We start from the raw sequence: 13,659 nt of genomic DNA, 5'->3' as shown, positions 1-13,659 counted from the left end.
AGAGAGAGAGAGAGAGACAGAGGGAGAGAGAGACAGAGAAAGAGAAAGAGAGAGAAACGGAGGAGAGAGAGAGACAGAGGGAGAGAGAGACAGATACAGAGAGAGGAGAGAGAGGGAGAGAGAGAGAGAGAGAAACAGATAGAGAGAGGAGAGAGACAGAGGAGAGGGAGGAGAGAGAAATGGAGGAGAGAGAGAGACAGAGGGAGAGAGAGACAGAGGGATTCCAGCTGGACATGATTCCACTCCTGGGGGGATGATCCAGAGTTTGGCTCTCAGAGCTCCAACTCCTTGTCCAGGACAGGGGGAGGTGGAGGACAGACCAGCACACCCTCAGGAGCGAAGGAGGAGGAGGAGGAGGAGGAGGAGGAGGAGCGCAAGTCAGCAAGACAAGGACGTAGGGGGTGTACAAGCACCGTCTGAAAGTAAACACAGAGCTGTGGAAGGAGATTCTCTCTCGCTCTCTGTGTCTCTGTGTGTGTCTGTGTGTCAATTAGGCCGCAAATAAACAAATGAAAGGCACGCAGTGGAATTCGTTCACGGGGGGTTGTCAGAAACACATACTGCCACAGTGTGCTTCAGATGAAACAAGGAGGAGCCAAACGCCAGTTTGCCTGTTTCATTCACTTACAGCTAATGGGACTATAAGACAAGACAGCAGAGTCGGGGCAAAAAAACAGAGCGGGTCAGCTGTTTATGATATTACACACGCGCACACACACACACACACACACACACACACACACACACACACACACACACACACACACACACACACACACACACACACACACACACACACACACACACTAAAAAATAAGCTCTTATTAGGAGCAACGCTGCCATTAGGAGCAAATTAATTTAAACACAGCAATTATGCTGACACATAATTTCCCGGTACTTGGACAGGGGCATATAAGAAGGAATCAGAATTTCCAATTCCATGGTCAGGGGGAAACATAATCAGTCACGCATGCACCCACATTTTAGGTCCCCGCCTGCTGCTGTGTGATAGGCCTGTTAGAGGAGACCCAATGAGCGGTCCATCCAATCCAGTCTGGGAATACGTATGGAGAAGAGGTGGGGGGGGGGTGCACTGGTGAGAGCTAGGTTCTTGATTCCGTTCCCAAGGTCTGCGGTGCACCTGCATGCCCCGGCTGCTCTATTCCCACCGCCGTCTGACGGAATTCACAGCAGGGGGCTTTTGATAAAACGGTCTGCTGAGAAACAGAACGAAAAAAGCTGACCAAAAAGGCGACACAAATGAAAAGCAGCGGAAAGAGGAAAACGGGTGAAGACATAATTAATGTTACGTGAGAGATTTAGGACCAGACCGCCCAACGTGTCATCAAATGGACGCCATGGGATCGACCCACAGCCTGCGTCGGAACCCAGAGCATAGGGAAGGGGTGTTGCATAGGGCACGCGCCCAGAAGGTTCTCTAGGCCGTGCCCTCGTAACAAACGCTGCGGCGTTCCCGGGGCCATCCCTCTGCTGTGCTACGGAATCGCTAAACGGCCACGAGGTCCCCGTTGTGCGGATGGAAAGGCCTGACTTGAGGGCTGATCAGGGTCCCACATTCACGCAACGCAAGGCTCCCTGTAATAGCTTGCATCAGATTCAAGATGATGGTACTGGCATACAAGGCAGTCGATGGAACTGCCCCTGCCTACCTCCAAGCATTAGTAAAGCCACACACCCCAGCTCGATCCCTCCGCTCAACTACCTCAGCTGGACGTCTGGTACCGCCATCGCTAAGAGCAAGCAAAGGTCGATCAGCAAAGTCACAACTTTTCTCTGTTTTGGGACCTCAGTGGTGGAACGAGCTCCCTACCGATGTCAGGACCGCAGAGTCGCTCACCAGCTTCCGCAAAAGACTCAAAACTCACCTGTTCAGAGTTCATCTTGACTCTGCATAGAAACCAATGCACAGCCACCATTGAATGTTGTACGTCCTGGCACTTGTACATTGCACTTATTCAAGGTACTTAATTGTGTAGCATCTACAGTAGCTGCTATCGCTGCGTTACACGGGGAATGGGTTAGCCTAGCGATTGTAATACTTGCACTTGGTTCTATGAACGTCTTTACTGTACTGACAGCGATATATTGTTCCACTTCTTATGACAAATGTACTTATTGTAACAAAAGCACTTATTGTAAGTCGCTTTGGATAAAAGCGTCTGCTAAATGCCCTAAATGTAAATGTAAATGCAAGGGTGTTACGGACCCCTTCCGCCCTTGCGGACCCTCCTTGAATCCACCGCAAGGGCCGGACGTGCGCCTCCCATAAGTCGTAACCTTCCGTCGAGGCGACGCAGCAGCAAGGGCTGTGATTGGTCCGCTTACTAAAACCCGACGCAGAATCACAAAGGCTCACGACTGCGTCGAAGCGTCTGCGTAGTCGTTGCGTGAATGTGGGACCGTAATCAGCCCTTTACAGTGGGAGGGGAAAAATAACTGCTTGGGGTGGGGGTGGGGAGGTGGGCTGGTGGGGAGAGAGGGAGGCATGGTGGGGGGAGGTGGGCTGCTGGGGCTTGCCTGGCACAATAAGTCCCACTTGTTAGCCAGTGACACAGTGTCAGGGATCGTGACAGGGTCCAGACGCTAGACACCAGCTGCAGCGCCTTGTAAACAGACTGCTGTCTCGCAGGCACATTTGCACGGCCCTGCTCACACACGCTAGCACGCACACACACACTCACACACACACTCACACACACACACACACACACACACACACACACACACACAGGCATGTGGGCACATGCATTCGCTAAGGGTTTGGCGGATAGATACTGAGTTATTGTGTCTCACAGCCCTTGTAAAAGGGACAGTGTAGTGCATTGTGTCCGCTGGGATTCTATAGCCCCAGAATGGGGGGGGGACACACACACACACACACACACACACACACACACACACAAGTTTGCATGTGGAGACCTATGCCAGATCTATTAACCAGCAACAGCACAGATGAACTCTCAGGCTAACCTTCCCCCATCGCTTGTCTTTGTGTGTGCTTGCTTATAAACTTTTGCCTCTGCCTAAACTCTATGCCTGCATGAATGTGTGTGTGCGTGTGTGCGTGTGCGTGTGTGTGTGTGTCTGTGTGTGTGTGCAGAGGGAAAGGGGTAGGGGTGTGGTGGAGGGAGGTGGGAGGGAGGAGGGCTGAGTGTGTTCGCACACTGCAGCCTCCCCCTCCCTCAGCGGTGATAATGAAGGGGGGTAAACGCACTACATCTGTCCCGTGGAGCGTGGAGGGAGACGGGGGAGGACGAGGGAGGGAGGGAGGGAGGGAGGGAGAGCTGGACAGGGAGGCGAAGGAGGGCGGGGGTGAAGGGGTTAAACGTGCAGAGCTGCTCCTGCTGAGCCAGCAGCAGTACGTTAAAGTGCGAGGTTTCATTGCAGCAGATACAGAATGAAACTCCTGCCCATTAGTCACGCCAGTAACTGCAGAAGCTCCGCGCCGCTCAGCTTAACCCTTGCTGTACCGCCAGGCACCGCCCGCGCGAACAGCGCACCCTGTCACACACGCGGCCGCGGGCGTACAGCTCAGCGATGAGGCCCGGGTTACACGGCTGGGCCCGCAACGTGAGAGTGAGAGAGTGAGGGTGACAGAGACAGAGATGATTCTTTTGTCACGCGTCTTCTTCTGCGAAGCGCCCTTACTGTGAAACAGGTTACGATATCAGTTTTTGAGCGAAGGTGAAGATATCCAGAACTCAGTCAGAGTACAGCAGCAGACAACCCTGATGAATTGAAGTCCAGGTTGCACGTTGAACGACTTGCGTTGTTCAAATGGATGCCGGCCAGAATTCTGTGCGGAGCGTGGCTGCATTGCAATTTGCCTGTAAAGCGGCCATGTTTCCCTACTGTAAACTACTGTAATGACCACTACAGACAGCCAATCAGGACAAGGGCTCAGAGTCAATTAATGATCCAGATCCACATAAGTGCATCTGCAACTAAAGGCTACACATGTTAAGATCACACATTCAATTGGAGGAGATATGTTGCATCTCCTAAAACACACGATACATTTGCTCCTGCACACATCTGTGTTGGGACAGCGTCCTCTGACAACTCCCCCGGCAGCAGGAGGAACCCAGGGCGGGCTGCTTTGATACGACTACACACCGACATACTCCAGGCACACGCAGCAGGAGGCTGACCTCCCCCCACCAGTGACCACCCCCGCCCCCCTTTTGCTATACGAGGTTCTAACGAACCAATCAACATGCTCATCCCCTCATTTCTTAAAGATCGATTTTTTTGCGTTTTAATGCTTTGTGATGTTGTGAGATAGACAGGAAGGTATGGCAGAGAGAAGGGAGGACATGCAGAAAAGGAATCGAACCCGGGTCTGCGGTAAGGACTGCGCCCTAATGGTACGCCCTCTACCCGGTGAGCCCCCATCCACTCATTACTCCTCTCGCTACAACTCAAGTAACCGTAGTAACCGTCAGCAGCAGGTCTGAACCATGTGGCCCCATGTGGCTCACCACGGCAGGCAGCGGTACCCTACAAGGGGCCCAGCGACTGGTTCATCAGGACTCCTGACCGGCCGCTGGTCCATGCTGTGATACTCATACATTAAGGGGTGAGAGATGGCTGTAAAGGGGAATTCAGAAGCAACCCTCAGAGCTTACAAATAATGTAAACAGGTAACATAATGTTGACTAAAAGCAAGAAAGCTAATTAATACAAATACCTATTTTCTTGGGTTTTCTGTGAACGGAAAGTCTTAAGTGAAAAATAAAGTAGACTTATTGTTTGATCTAGGTCGAATCTGTTCTATTCAATTCAATTTTATTTGGATAGCCCTTAATCACCATTACAGACTCAAAGGGCTTAACAGGCCAAATATTGAGTATAAACTCTTTATTTCAGAGCTACGAGGATCGGGGTACGAAAGCCGTGGAACCTGAACAACTCCGTGTGGCCCCTGCTGCTGCTGCTGCTGTTTCTTACCCCGGTTTTGTCGCAGAGGTGCAGGGTGTTGAAGGAGCCCACCGCAAACAGCTCCCCGTCCGGAGCCCAGGCCAGGGAGGTGATCGGGTAGTGCTGGGGAGAGGAGGAGTACAGCAGGCGGCCATAGCTGTCCCACACCTGCGGAGCAAAGAGCCTGTCAGTCACCAGGAGCAGAGCTCCTCCTGACACCAGGAGCAGACCTCCTCCTGACACCAGGAGCAGACCTCCTCCTGACACCAGGGGCAGACCTCCTCCTGACACCAGGAGCAGAGCTCCTCCCGACACCAGGAGACCTCCTCCCGACACCAGGAGCAGAGCTCCTCCCGACACCAGGAGACCTCCTCCCGACACCAGGAGCAGAGCTCCTCCCGACACCAGGAGACCTCCTCCTGACACCAGGAGCAGACCTCCTCCCGACACCAGGGGCAGACCTCCTCCTGACACAAGGAGCATACCTCCTCACCAGGAGCAGACCTCCCCACCAGGAGCAGACCTCCCACTGACACCAGGAGCAGACCTCCTCCTGACACCAGGAGCAGACCTCCTCCCGACACCAGGAGACCTCCTCCTGACACCAGGAGCAGAGCTCCTCCCGGCACCAGGAGCAGAGCTCCTCCCGGCACCAGGAGCAGACCTCCTCCCGACACCAGGAGCAGACCTCCTCCTGACACCAGGAGCAGACCTCCTCCCGACACCAGGAGCAGGGCTCCTCCTGACACCAGGGGCAGACCTCCTCCCGACACCAGGAGACCTCCTCCTGACACCAGGAGCAGACAGACCAGCGCTGCTCACCTTGTATTTACAGTCCTCGCCTCCTGACAGGATGAGTTCGTTCACAGAGTTCCAGTCCACCTTCAGGATGAGCCCTTCGTGAGCCTTCCACTGCAGAGGAGAGGGGAAGAGGGTTCAGACATAGCGGCTCAATGCTGGGTCTGACCTACATACTGAGACCTTCACGTACAGACATCAGGCCACGGAGCACCAGATAGGTCCACGTGACCAGAGGCCAATAGGAAAGCACCGTCAGGCCATATCACATGTAACCAGGTGTTCAAAAGGGGCACTTTACCATGGTTCAAGGACATTGTAGCCCTGGGTGTAGTCTGATTATTAAAACTGTTCGAGTCTGACTGACTGAAGCTGTGAATAGGCCTTCCGACTTGAGGGTGTGGATCTTCATGGGGCCTTGATTTGAGTTGGTTTAGGGGGCAACCGCCTTGTCCCCGTGGTGACCTGTGGAGGCCTCGCTCTGGATACTGGTTCCAATTAGCCCTCGCCATTAACCTACTACCACAACACTCACACAGCACAGAGTCACCAGCCTGCGCTCCCTCTGACCCAGCTCCTTCTATATTCCTGCATCGTACGCTTCTCCCAAGGGGGGTGTATGTGTGTGTGTGAGAGCGAGTTGGGGGTTAGGGTAAGGTTACAGAGGGGGTTCCTTCACAGCAAGTGGTTTCTTGAGGAGAGGTGATAGATTAGAAGAACGAGAGACAGTGTGTGTGTGTGTGTGTGTGTGTGTGTGTGTAAAAGCGCACATTAAGCGCTCCACTGTTTACTCAAGGTCCCAGGCCGTCCTTAGTTTCTAGAAGAACAATAAACAAATGTGTACATGAAGAAAAAAGAAATGATCCAACATCAGTCCAGCCGGACCATGAAGGCCAAGAGCAAGGGCGGGGGGACGATAGCAAACACCTCCTGCAGGATTCAGAAGGATACCTACCATGCATACAGGTCAATGCAGTGAGGTTAAAATGAACGACTTCAGCAGACAAACAAAACTGTATATTGGGCCCATTTGCTCGTATTCACCAAGCATTTAATTCTCTCTTATTTGGAACAGAAACTAGCTAAATGAAACAGCTTTAGGGGCTAGGTAAGCTGGCTGATAGGTTAGCTGGCTGATAGCCTAGGCTAGTTCATGCTATTACAATTGTGTGCCTGGCAGGATAAGTGGGATCTTATTTTAATCACAGCTCTGCCATTATCATAATATGGTGATTTGTTCTCTATTCGGTAAATGATACCGTGTGTGTATTTTTATGGTGAATAGGAAATGGTGGAAAGTAAGTGACTGCGGGCTATAGAACAGGTCACTCTCACCCAATAATAGACTTGCTCTATTGCCTGCTTTTAGACATGCAAACACACTAAATCACAAACATGAACGCATGCGCGCACACACACACACACACACACACCTGTATGACTTTAGCACTGGGCTGCAGGGGTTTGATGACTAATTGTCTTCCTGATGTGTAGAGGATTCTGTCGGAGGCTGGACCCCAGGCCACGGAATACACTGGAGAACCTAGGAAAACACGGAGCACACAGAGTCCAATGAATACTGAGCCCTTTCCAGGATCGGCTCCAAACAAGCCTTTCATCAGCATTCGGAGAGCGGAGCGTCTGGGTCCAACCCCTCCCGGGGCACTCAGTGTGTGACGATCACCTGTTCACACAGACCTCCCTGTACCTTCGACACAATGCTAATACATGGGGGTTGTGACGACTCACTACGGATCTGAGCCTAGCCTGGGTAACTCAAGGTTCAACACAACAAAATGCAGAGAGTGGAAGTCCACGGGTTGATGGTCTGCTCGATTCCCTCTGCGCTACCGTCCTGTCAAACAGAGGCGTGCGAGCGCCAGCCCTCGGGCTCCTCTCCTGGTTCAGTGGGGTCGAGTCCCCGTCTCAGCGCTCACCCCCGTAAGCTTTCCGAGCGGCGCGGGTCTGCAGGTCGCATCCCTGCCGCACCCCCCCACACCGGAGCCCACTGCTCAGCAGAGCACAACCTACCTGCGCGTGCGCATTTGCGCATGTGTGTGTGTGTGTGTGTGTGTGTGTGTGTGTGTAAAAAGCTAGATGAGTGGTGGGTGGGGGGGGGGGGGGGGGTTCTGACATTTAACCCCACTCCAGGTGCATGTGGTTTCTCACAGCTGTAAGCAGTGTAAAACCAAGTTCACTCCGTCTCACAAACTCACCCAAACCAGTTTCTCTTTATAACATTTTAATCATCTTGAAAAATAAAAAAGTTCACAACATAAACATTGCGTTCTCAACGGGCCCTCTAGTGGAATACCCGTGGGGCCTTGTGCAGAGGTTCTATAATGGTTCAAGCTTCAACGATATTAACAAGGGCCAATCCTCAAGAGTACAGGCCAAGGCTGTCCTCGCCGGCGCCCACCTGCTGAGCGCATGGTGCACTCATCGGTTTCCACTGAGGCTCTGCACAATTGCCCCGTGTTCATCTAAGCCACAGAGAGGGTTCTGATTGGGCCAGAGATATTTAAAAGTGCACTGCCCATTGTAAGTCTATCAACAGGGATAAGTAAACAACACTCGATACTTGGTCGCTTGTGAACCGTCAAACAATACAATATATCGTCAAAACAACCGCGTTTTGAATAAATCCACCAAGCCCTTATGTTGAGGCTGTACGTTTCCGACAGGGTTAGGGTTAAAGGTTGTATCAGCGGTTCTAGGCTGAAACATAAATGATCACATTCATCTGATCTTCCCACACGATCCGCTAGCTGCCCGCCCCGTAAGCCGGCCGTCCATTCCAACCAATCACCGACAAGGGGTGGGTGTTGTGGGGTTTTGCGCTGCGTTCATGACCTGGATGCACGAAATACGGAAGGGGGGGGAGAGCTGGCTCTGTTTGTTTGGGATCTCGCTTCAAATACCAACAGAAGTGACGTCACCCAACATCTCTGATACAACCTTTAACATCAGAGTGGACTTATTAGACTTTGGGCCGAGCCCGGAGCTAAAGCGGTAGCCAGAAGCACCGGCTTAAACACCCCGGCCTGTACTGTGGCTCTGTACTAGTGTCCGCCATTCAGCAACACGTTCTCCAGCCAACCAACCGAGGGAAGCGCATGTGAAAGCTAACCCTCAGCTTCAGCCGGGGTGTTCCTCTAGACAAACCTTCTCCCTTATCCTCCGCTACGCTCCTCTCTCACCACTGAGCTAGCAGGGCCTGATGAAACAATTAATGAGCGAGGCGCCTGAAACGTGCCCGCCGGCAATAATAAATGAAACATTATCAGTTGTTCTAAATGGCCTCACTCCAACATTACATTGTGACGTTATGGCGCATTCAATAAAAAAGGGAGGGGGTGATAATGGAGCAGTGGCTTAATTTTCTGTAATCCGCTTTGAACTTCTGAGGTCTAGTGTGTGTGTGCGTGCGTGCATGTGTGTGTCAAAATCATTACACTTGAGCAGCAAACATAATATCACCTACAGTGATTACCTTTGTACTTGTTAATTATTGAGGCCAATATCTACTAAATCACACTAGAGGGCAGTGGTTGAGTGTGAGATGTTAAATGATCTTACGAGTGTTTAATTTAATTCAAGTTGATTGTGGGCACAGGTTGGATGGCCACCTCGACTGAACAGCTAGATATCGTTATATACATGGGACCTAGGCCCACACATGTGGGGGCCTTGTGCGTGTCCTAGTGTGTAGTCGTACCTTGCTGTGCCAGTGTCGAACGCAGCATACCACTTTTAGACCAGATCTTTATTTGCCCATCCTCTCCAGCTAGACAAGAAAAGAGACAAGCGTCACATTTATATTATACACGCATTGCAGATTTAGGTGGGTAACGAATGACCGAATGATGTGCGTCATCGGTGCAAAGAGTGACAAGTGACAAGCATTAAGCCCAGTTGCATGGACAGAGAGAGGGAGTTTTCTTACCTGTGATCAGAGCCGTGCCATCGTAGTTCCATCGCCCGGCCAGAACGGCTCCTTTGTGGGCTTCCACGCTCTTCTCGATTCGCCCGCTTTTTGAAGCCAGATGGAATTTCCCTGCAGAGCAGCCAGAGGGAGAAGGGCTGTTAGTCTCAGTCACGAGGCTGTCGGAGTTCAGGAGAGGGATGTAGTGATGCAACTGGCACCGCAGAGAGGCGGACGAGTCATTACATTTTTCTAACAAAACAACACAACTCAAACTCAAAGGTTAGAAATGCACTACCAAGAGGTTCTTAAGATAATGGAGTAAAAGACAATTTAAGCCTAAATGAACACAACATAATATCTATTAAACAGGCATGGAGTCCGAGATACTAGACGTACTATATACTTTGTGGTCAAGGTTATTAAATAAAGCTACATTTCCTATGATTTCTGATCGCCTAAAGCTGCAAATCAGCATGCTACTGCTCGCTCCCGGTTCTAAATTTAAGCGCAACACTGAAAGTGGCCCATGTTCTGCAAGTCACTGATTCAGGACAGCAGGTAGGGTTCATAATACCCAGTTTTGGCTGAACTAATACCACAATATAAAAATGTCAAAAAACGAACCTAAAAATATCCAAAAGGATTTCTAGATACATACGAAGAGCACCTCCCAACATTGAAATAGAAAAGAAAGAGAACAGAGTTGTAATAGTTGGCTATCTTTCGTGCTGTTTTTGTTGGTAATATATTAAAGGTGTGTTTCATCCTTAATATTCATTATGTAACATCTTAATTACATATATCCATGTGTTAAATTAACCTGAAAATCTTTGATTATATCTGGGGGAAAGCTCTCCAGGATAGCTTGTCTAATAGACACTGTTCACTGATGGTGTGTTCCTGAATCCTCGGACGTCAGCCTTTCCGAGTTGCATCACTTCCTCATTTCCAGTCTCGGAGCATTTATAGTGTTCCTGTTCGTCTTTGTGATTGTGTCATGAAATTGGCTAGTCGTTGTCTATTGTTAGCTACATTAGCCTCTTTAGCCATTTTGTTGAGAGGGTCATCACTGCTCTTGGTCTACTCTCCGATTTCCGAAAGATGAAAACCAAAAGGGGGCGTGCCTCCGAGAAATGCCGCAAGAAAGCTGGGAGATCTTCGACTTTCGACTCGGAAGTCTGGCGTCCGAGGATTGAGGAACACACCATGTGGCCTAGTCAGAGACATGAGCGACTACTGCGTTAGTCTTACGATGATGCACTCTGTGAAAAGGGTCCAAGCTCATGTAAGGAGATGCATTTGTCCTGTTGAACTACAGGTCCTATAAATCACCTTTTCAATCCTACAACGTGGTCCTCGTGAGGGGTTGTTGATTCATGAATGTATGACTTATGTTGTAGTATAAGTATTGTATAGGTGCAGGCAGAAGTTTCACTGCGAACGGAGTCAATCGATAGAACCACTTGATTTGTTTACTTTCAGAAGCTTGCTGTGTGAGTTGAAGCTCTTTGTAATTGCATGAATTATGGTGCTCACATCGCAGCTAATTAATATTGGCCATATACCCATGTGTCAATGGCTCAATCAGCAGCCACATTTGTTATGAGCCAAGCAAGCTTGACATGGTCCATAGCATGTAAAGAAAAGTGACATCACATACCAGCCTGAAAGTGTAACAGGATATTTACAAATCTTACCAGACACTGGGAGTCATTGACCTTGAAGACAGGCATCAAAACAAGATCCTCCACCACACCAAAATCCCCAATTGGTATTTGACGTTGTTCACAAAATCAGCGAAAAGGTTCTTAAACAGGCATGTGTTATACTGTTAATGCAGTTATCCTGTGCTGTGATCTACTGTATGTTCACCGCATAAAATAATAGAATGCCAGACTGTATAGCAAATGTATTTCATGTATTTAAAATAGCAAATCTGTCATATGTGTGGAAAAATATTGGCCCTTTTTCATGTTTTTAATATAAGTGGGCTATAAAACCGTGGACTGGGCGATATAATTTCCTAGACCCCAAAGCCATAATTGGAATTGTGTTATTCTGAACCCTTGTAGCCCAGTCCCAAGTCATATTAAGACAAACATATTGGGTTTGAGGAACATTAACATTACTTCTAGGCCACTTCATCCACCTCTAAATCACTCATTGACCTAAAGTTGCTGAGGTCATGCGTTCAGAAGGGCAGACTGAGAAGGGGCACGGGGTAAGGGACCGTTAGCTACAGTCGTCAGAAATACGAGCGACATTTGTCCGAAGGTGAGACAGGCTGCGTGGAGAAGTGGATCATAACAAAAGTAAATAGCAATAAAGTTTTCACTACTCCCAGCTCTGCCAGGGAAAATTGCTGCTTTGCTGTTTGTGGGTGTGTTTGTGAAACCCTACACTGCCATTAGTGCTGGGAACACATGCTGTCAGCCATCCCTGTGTTCACCGGCCTGTAGGTCTGAAACTCCCAACGAAACTCCAGGTCAGACCAGCACTTCCATTGTTTCCTTATGTCTTTATGCCCTCGGAGAGCAGTGGGAAAAATAATAGGTGGCTACCATCATATAATGTACCTAAGGCCAGAAAATGATTTACCATGTCAAACAAAGTATGCCAACACATTTAAAATGAATTGTTGAATGTAAATGCTCACTTGTACATCAATACAGAATAGGTCCTGAATTCTATTTGTCCACTTGATTTCTTGTAAATGTACACTTAAAGTTGAATCTCTTGTAGTTGATCCAATATTGAGTGTATGCTCTGAATGCCTCGCCTTGACTCTTACAGAATTGAATCACATGCCTCCTATGGTTTGATATATGATAATTGGGCCTCCCTGTTTAACTTAGTAATAAGTCAAATTACAGAATGAAGGGCATTCACTGGGTCCTTAATTCAATTCTGAGTGGTTTCACTCATTGTAATTATAAATAGCCTACAACCACTTTTTTTTTTCTTCAGTATTAAATCAAATAGGGTTTGATCTTCAGTCAGATAATAGTGCGGTGTAGAGTGGTGTGGGTGAGAGACAGAGCTGACACTACTGTAGAAAGAAAAAGGGTTTTAACTTGCCATCAGTGCTTGTGAGGACAAATATATCCGCCTGTACCAGCTTCTTGCCTCCCACCGTTTTGGGGAACCAGTGCAAATCAATGGGGTAGATGTCCTCTGGCAGCCTGACCACCAGGCTGGTCTCACTGGTCAGCAGGTTCCATCGGAGTATCTGATGGTCCTCACTGCATGAGAACAATTCATCGGCTGTGGTCCATCCCACACAGCTCACAAGTTCCTTATGTATGCCAGTGTTAAGAAAACGTGATTATTGCTGAACATGTTGGTCTATGAAAGGTTGTGTTTAATATAATTTAGCAAAACGGAAACAAATACATGATCTCTTGTCGTCTCAGGAATTACATGTTTCTGACGTCTTGTAGCATTAAAAGGATATGTTTTGGCTCCTTCAGAAGCGATGTTTTCAACCTCATGGTAGCACGCTGTTGCTGTTGGGCATGAATACAATAAGGTTACGTACTAGTTAGAGTACACCATGGACCCCTTATAAGCTTAGCCAATACAACAGAACTTATTACAATAGGAAAAATGGTAGCACTAGCAAAACAACCATGAGAGCCGCCAGTGTACGGTGTACAGAAGTCCTTGTTTACGTCGTGACATCGACGTCTGTCGTTGCTACGGAGCCACTGTTGCTATCGTAGCAACAGTCAAACATGAAAGCTCATGTTAACTTACCCTTCTGTATGGGACATTCAATAAAGTGTCCCGAGGCACGTCAATACAAGCAGCGTACGCCTACTACTCGTTTAATTCAAAGTTAAGTGTATAAATGAGTGTAACACATGAAGAACGCACACACCTCAGATATTTGTTGCTACCCTTTACAGCTCTAGCGTAATTTACCGCGAGAGCTGGCGGATCAGAGACGCTTTGGCTCGTAGTTCTCGCGAGTGTTAATGGTCTCCCTTCCT

The 13,659-nt window shown here is 49.1% G+C and overlaps 1 protein-coding gene across 2 annotated transcripts in view; it reads right to left on the bottom strand.

The window, feature by feature from the left end:
* Positions 1–13,650, bottom strand: part of ift80 (intraflagellar transport 80 homolog (Chlamydomonas)) — a 37,629-nt gene extending 23,979 nt beyond the window's left edge. The window contains exons 1-8 of one of the 2 annotated variants that reach the window (XM_079732437.1): positions 13,548–13,650; positions 13,124–13,173; positions 12,746–12,969; positions 9,686–9,796; positions 9,458–9,526; positions 7,173–7,282; positions 5,764–5,853; positions 4,972–5,109 (exon numbers count right to left, since the gene is read on the bottom strand). In XM_079732437.1, the coding sequence (XP_079588563.1) occupies positions 4,972–5,109; positions 5,764–5,853; positions 7,173–7,282; positions 9,458–9,526; positions 9,686–9,796; positions 12,746–12,969; positions 13,124–13,158 (777 nt within the window). In that variant the 5' untranslated portion in view covers positions 13,159–13,173; positions 13,548–13,650. Of the gene's footprint in view, positions 1–4,971; positions 5,110–5,763; positions 5,854–7,172; positions 7,283–9,457; positions 9,527–9,685; positions 9,797–12,745; positions 12,970–13,123; positions 13,174–13,423 lie in introns of both variants that reach the window. The other variant, XM_079732436.1, reaches the window with a different exon arrangement.
* Between the last annotated feature and the right edge of the window lie 9 nt (positions 13,651–13,659).

The sequence above is a fragment of the Pollachius pollachius genome, assembly GCF_949987615.1.
Source record: "Pollachius pollachius genome assembly, chromosome: 3".
Taxonomy (NCBI): Eukaryota; Metazoa; Chordata; class Actinopteri; order Gadiformes; family Gadidae; genus Pollachius; species Pollachius pollachius.
This window is presented reverse-complemented; position numbering and strand designations above follow the sequence as displayed.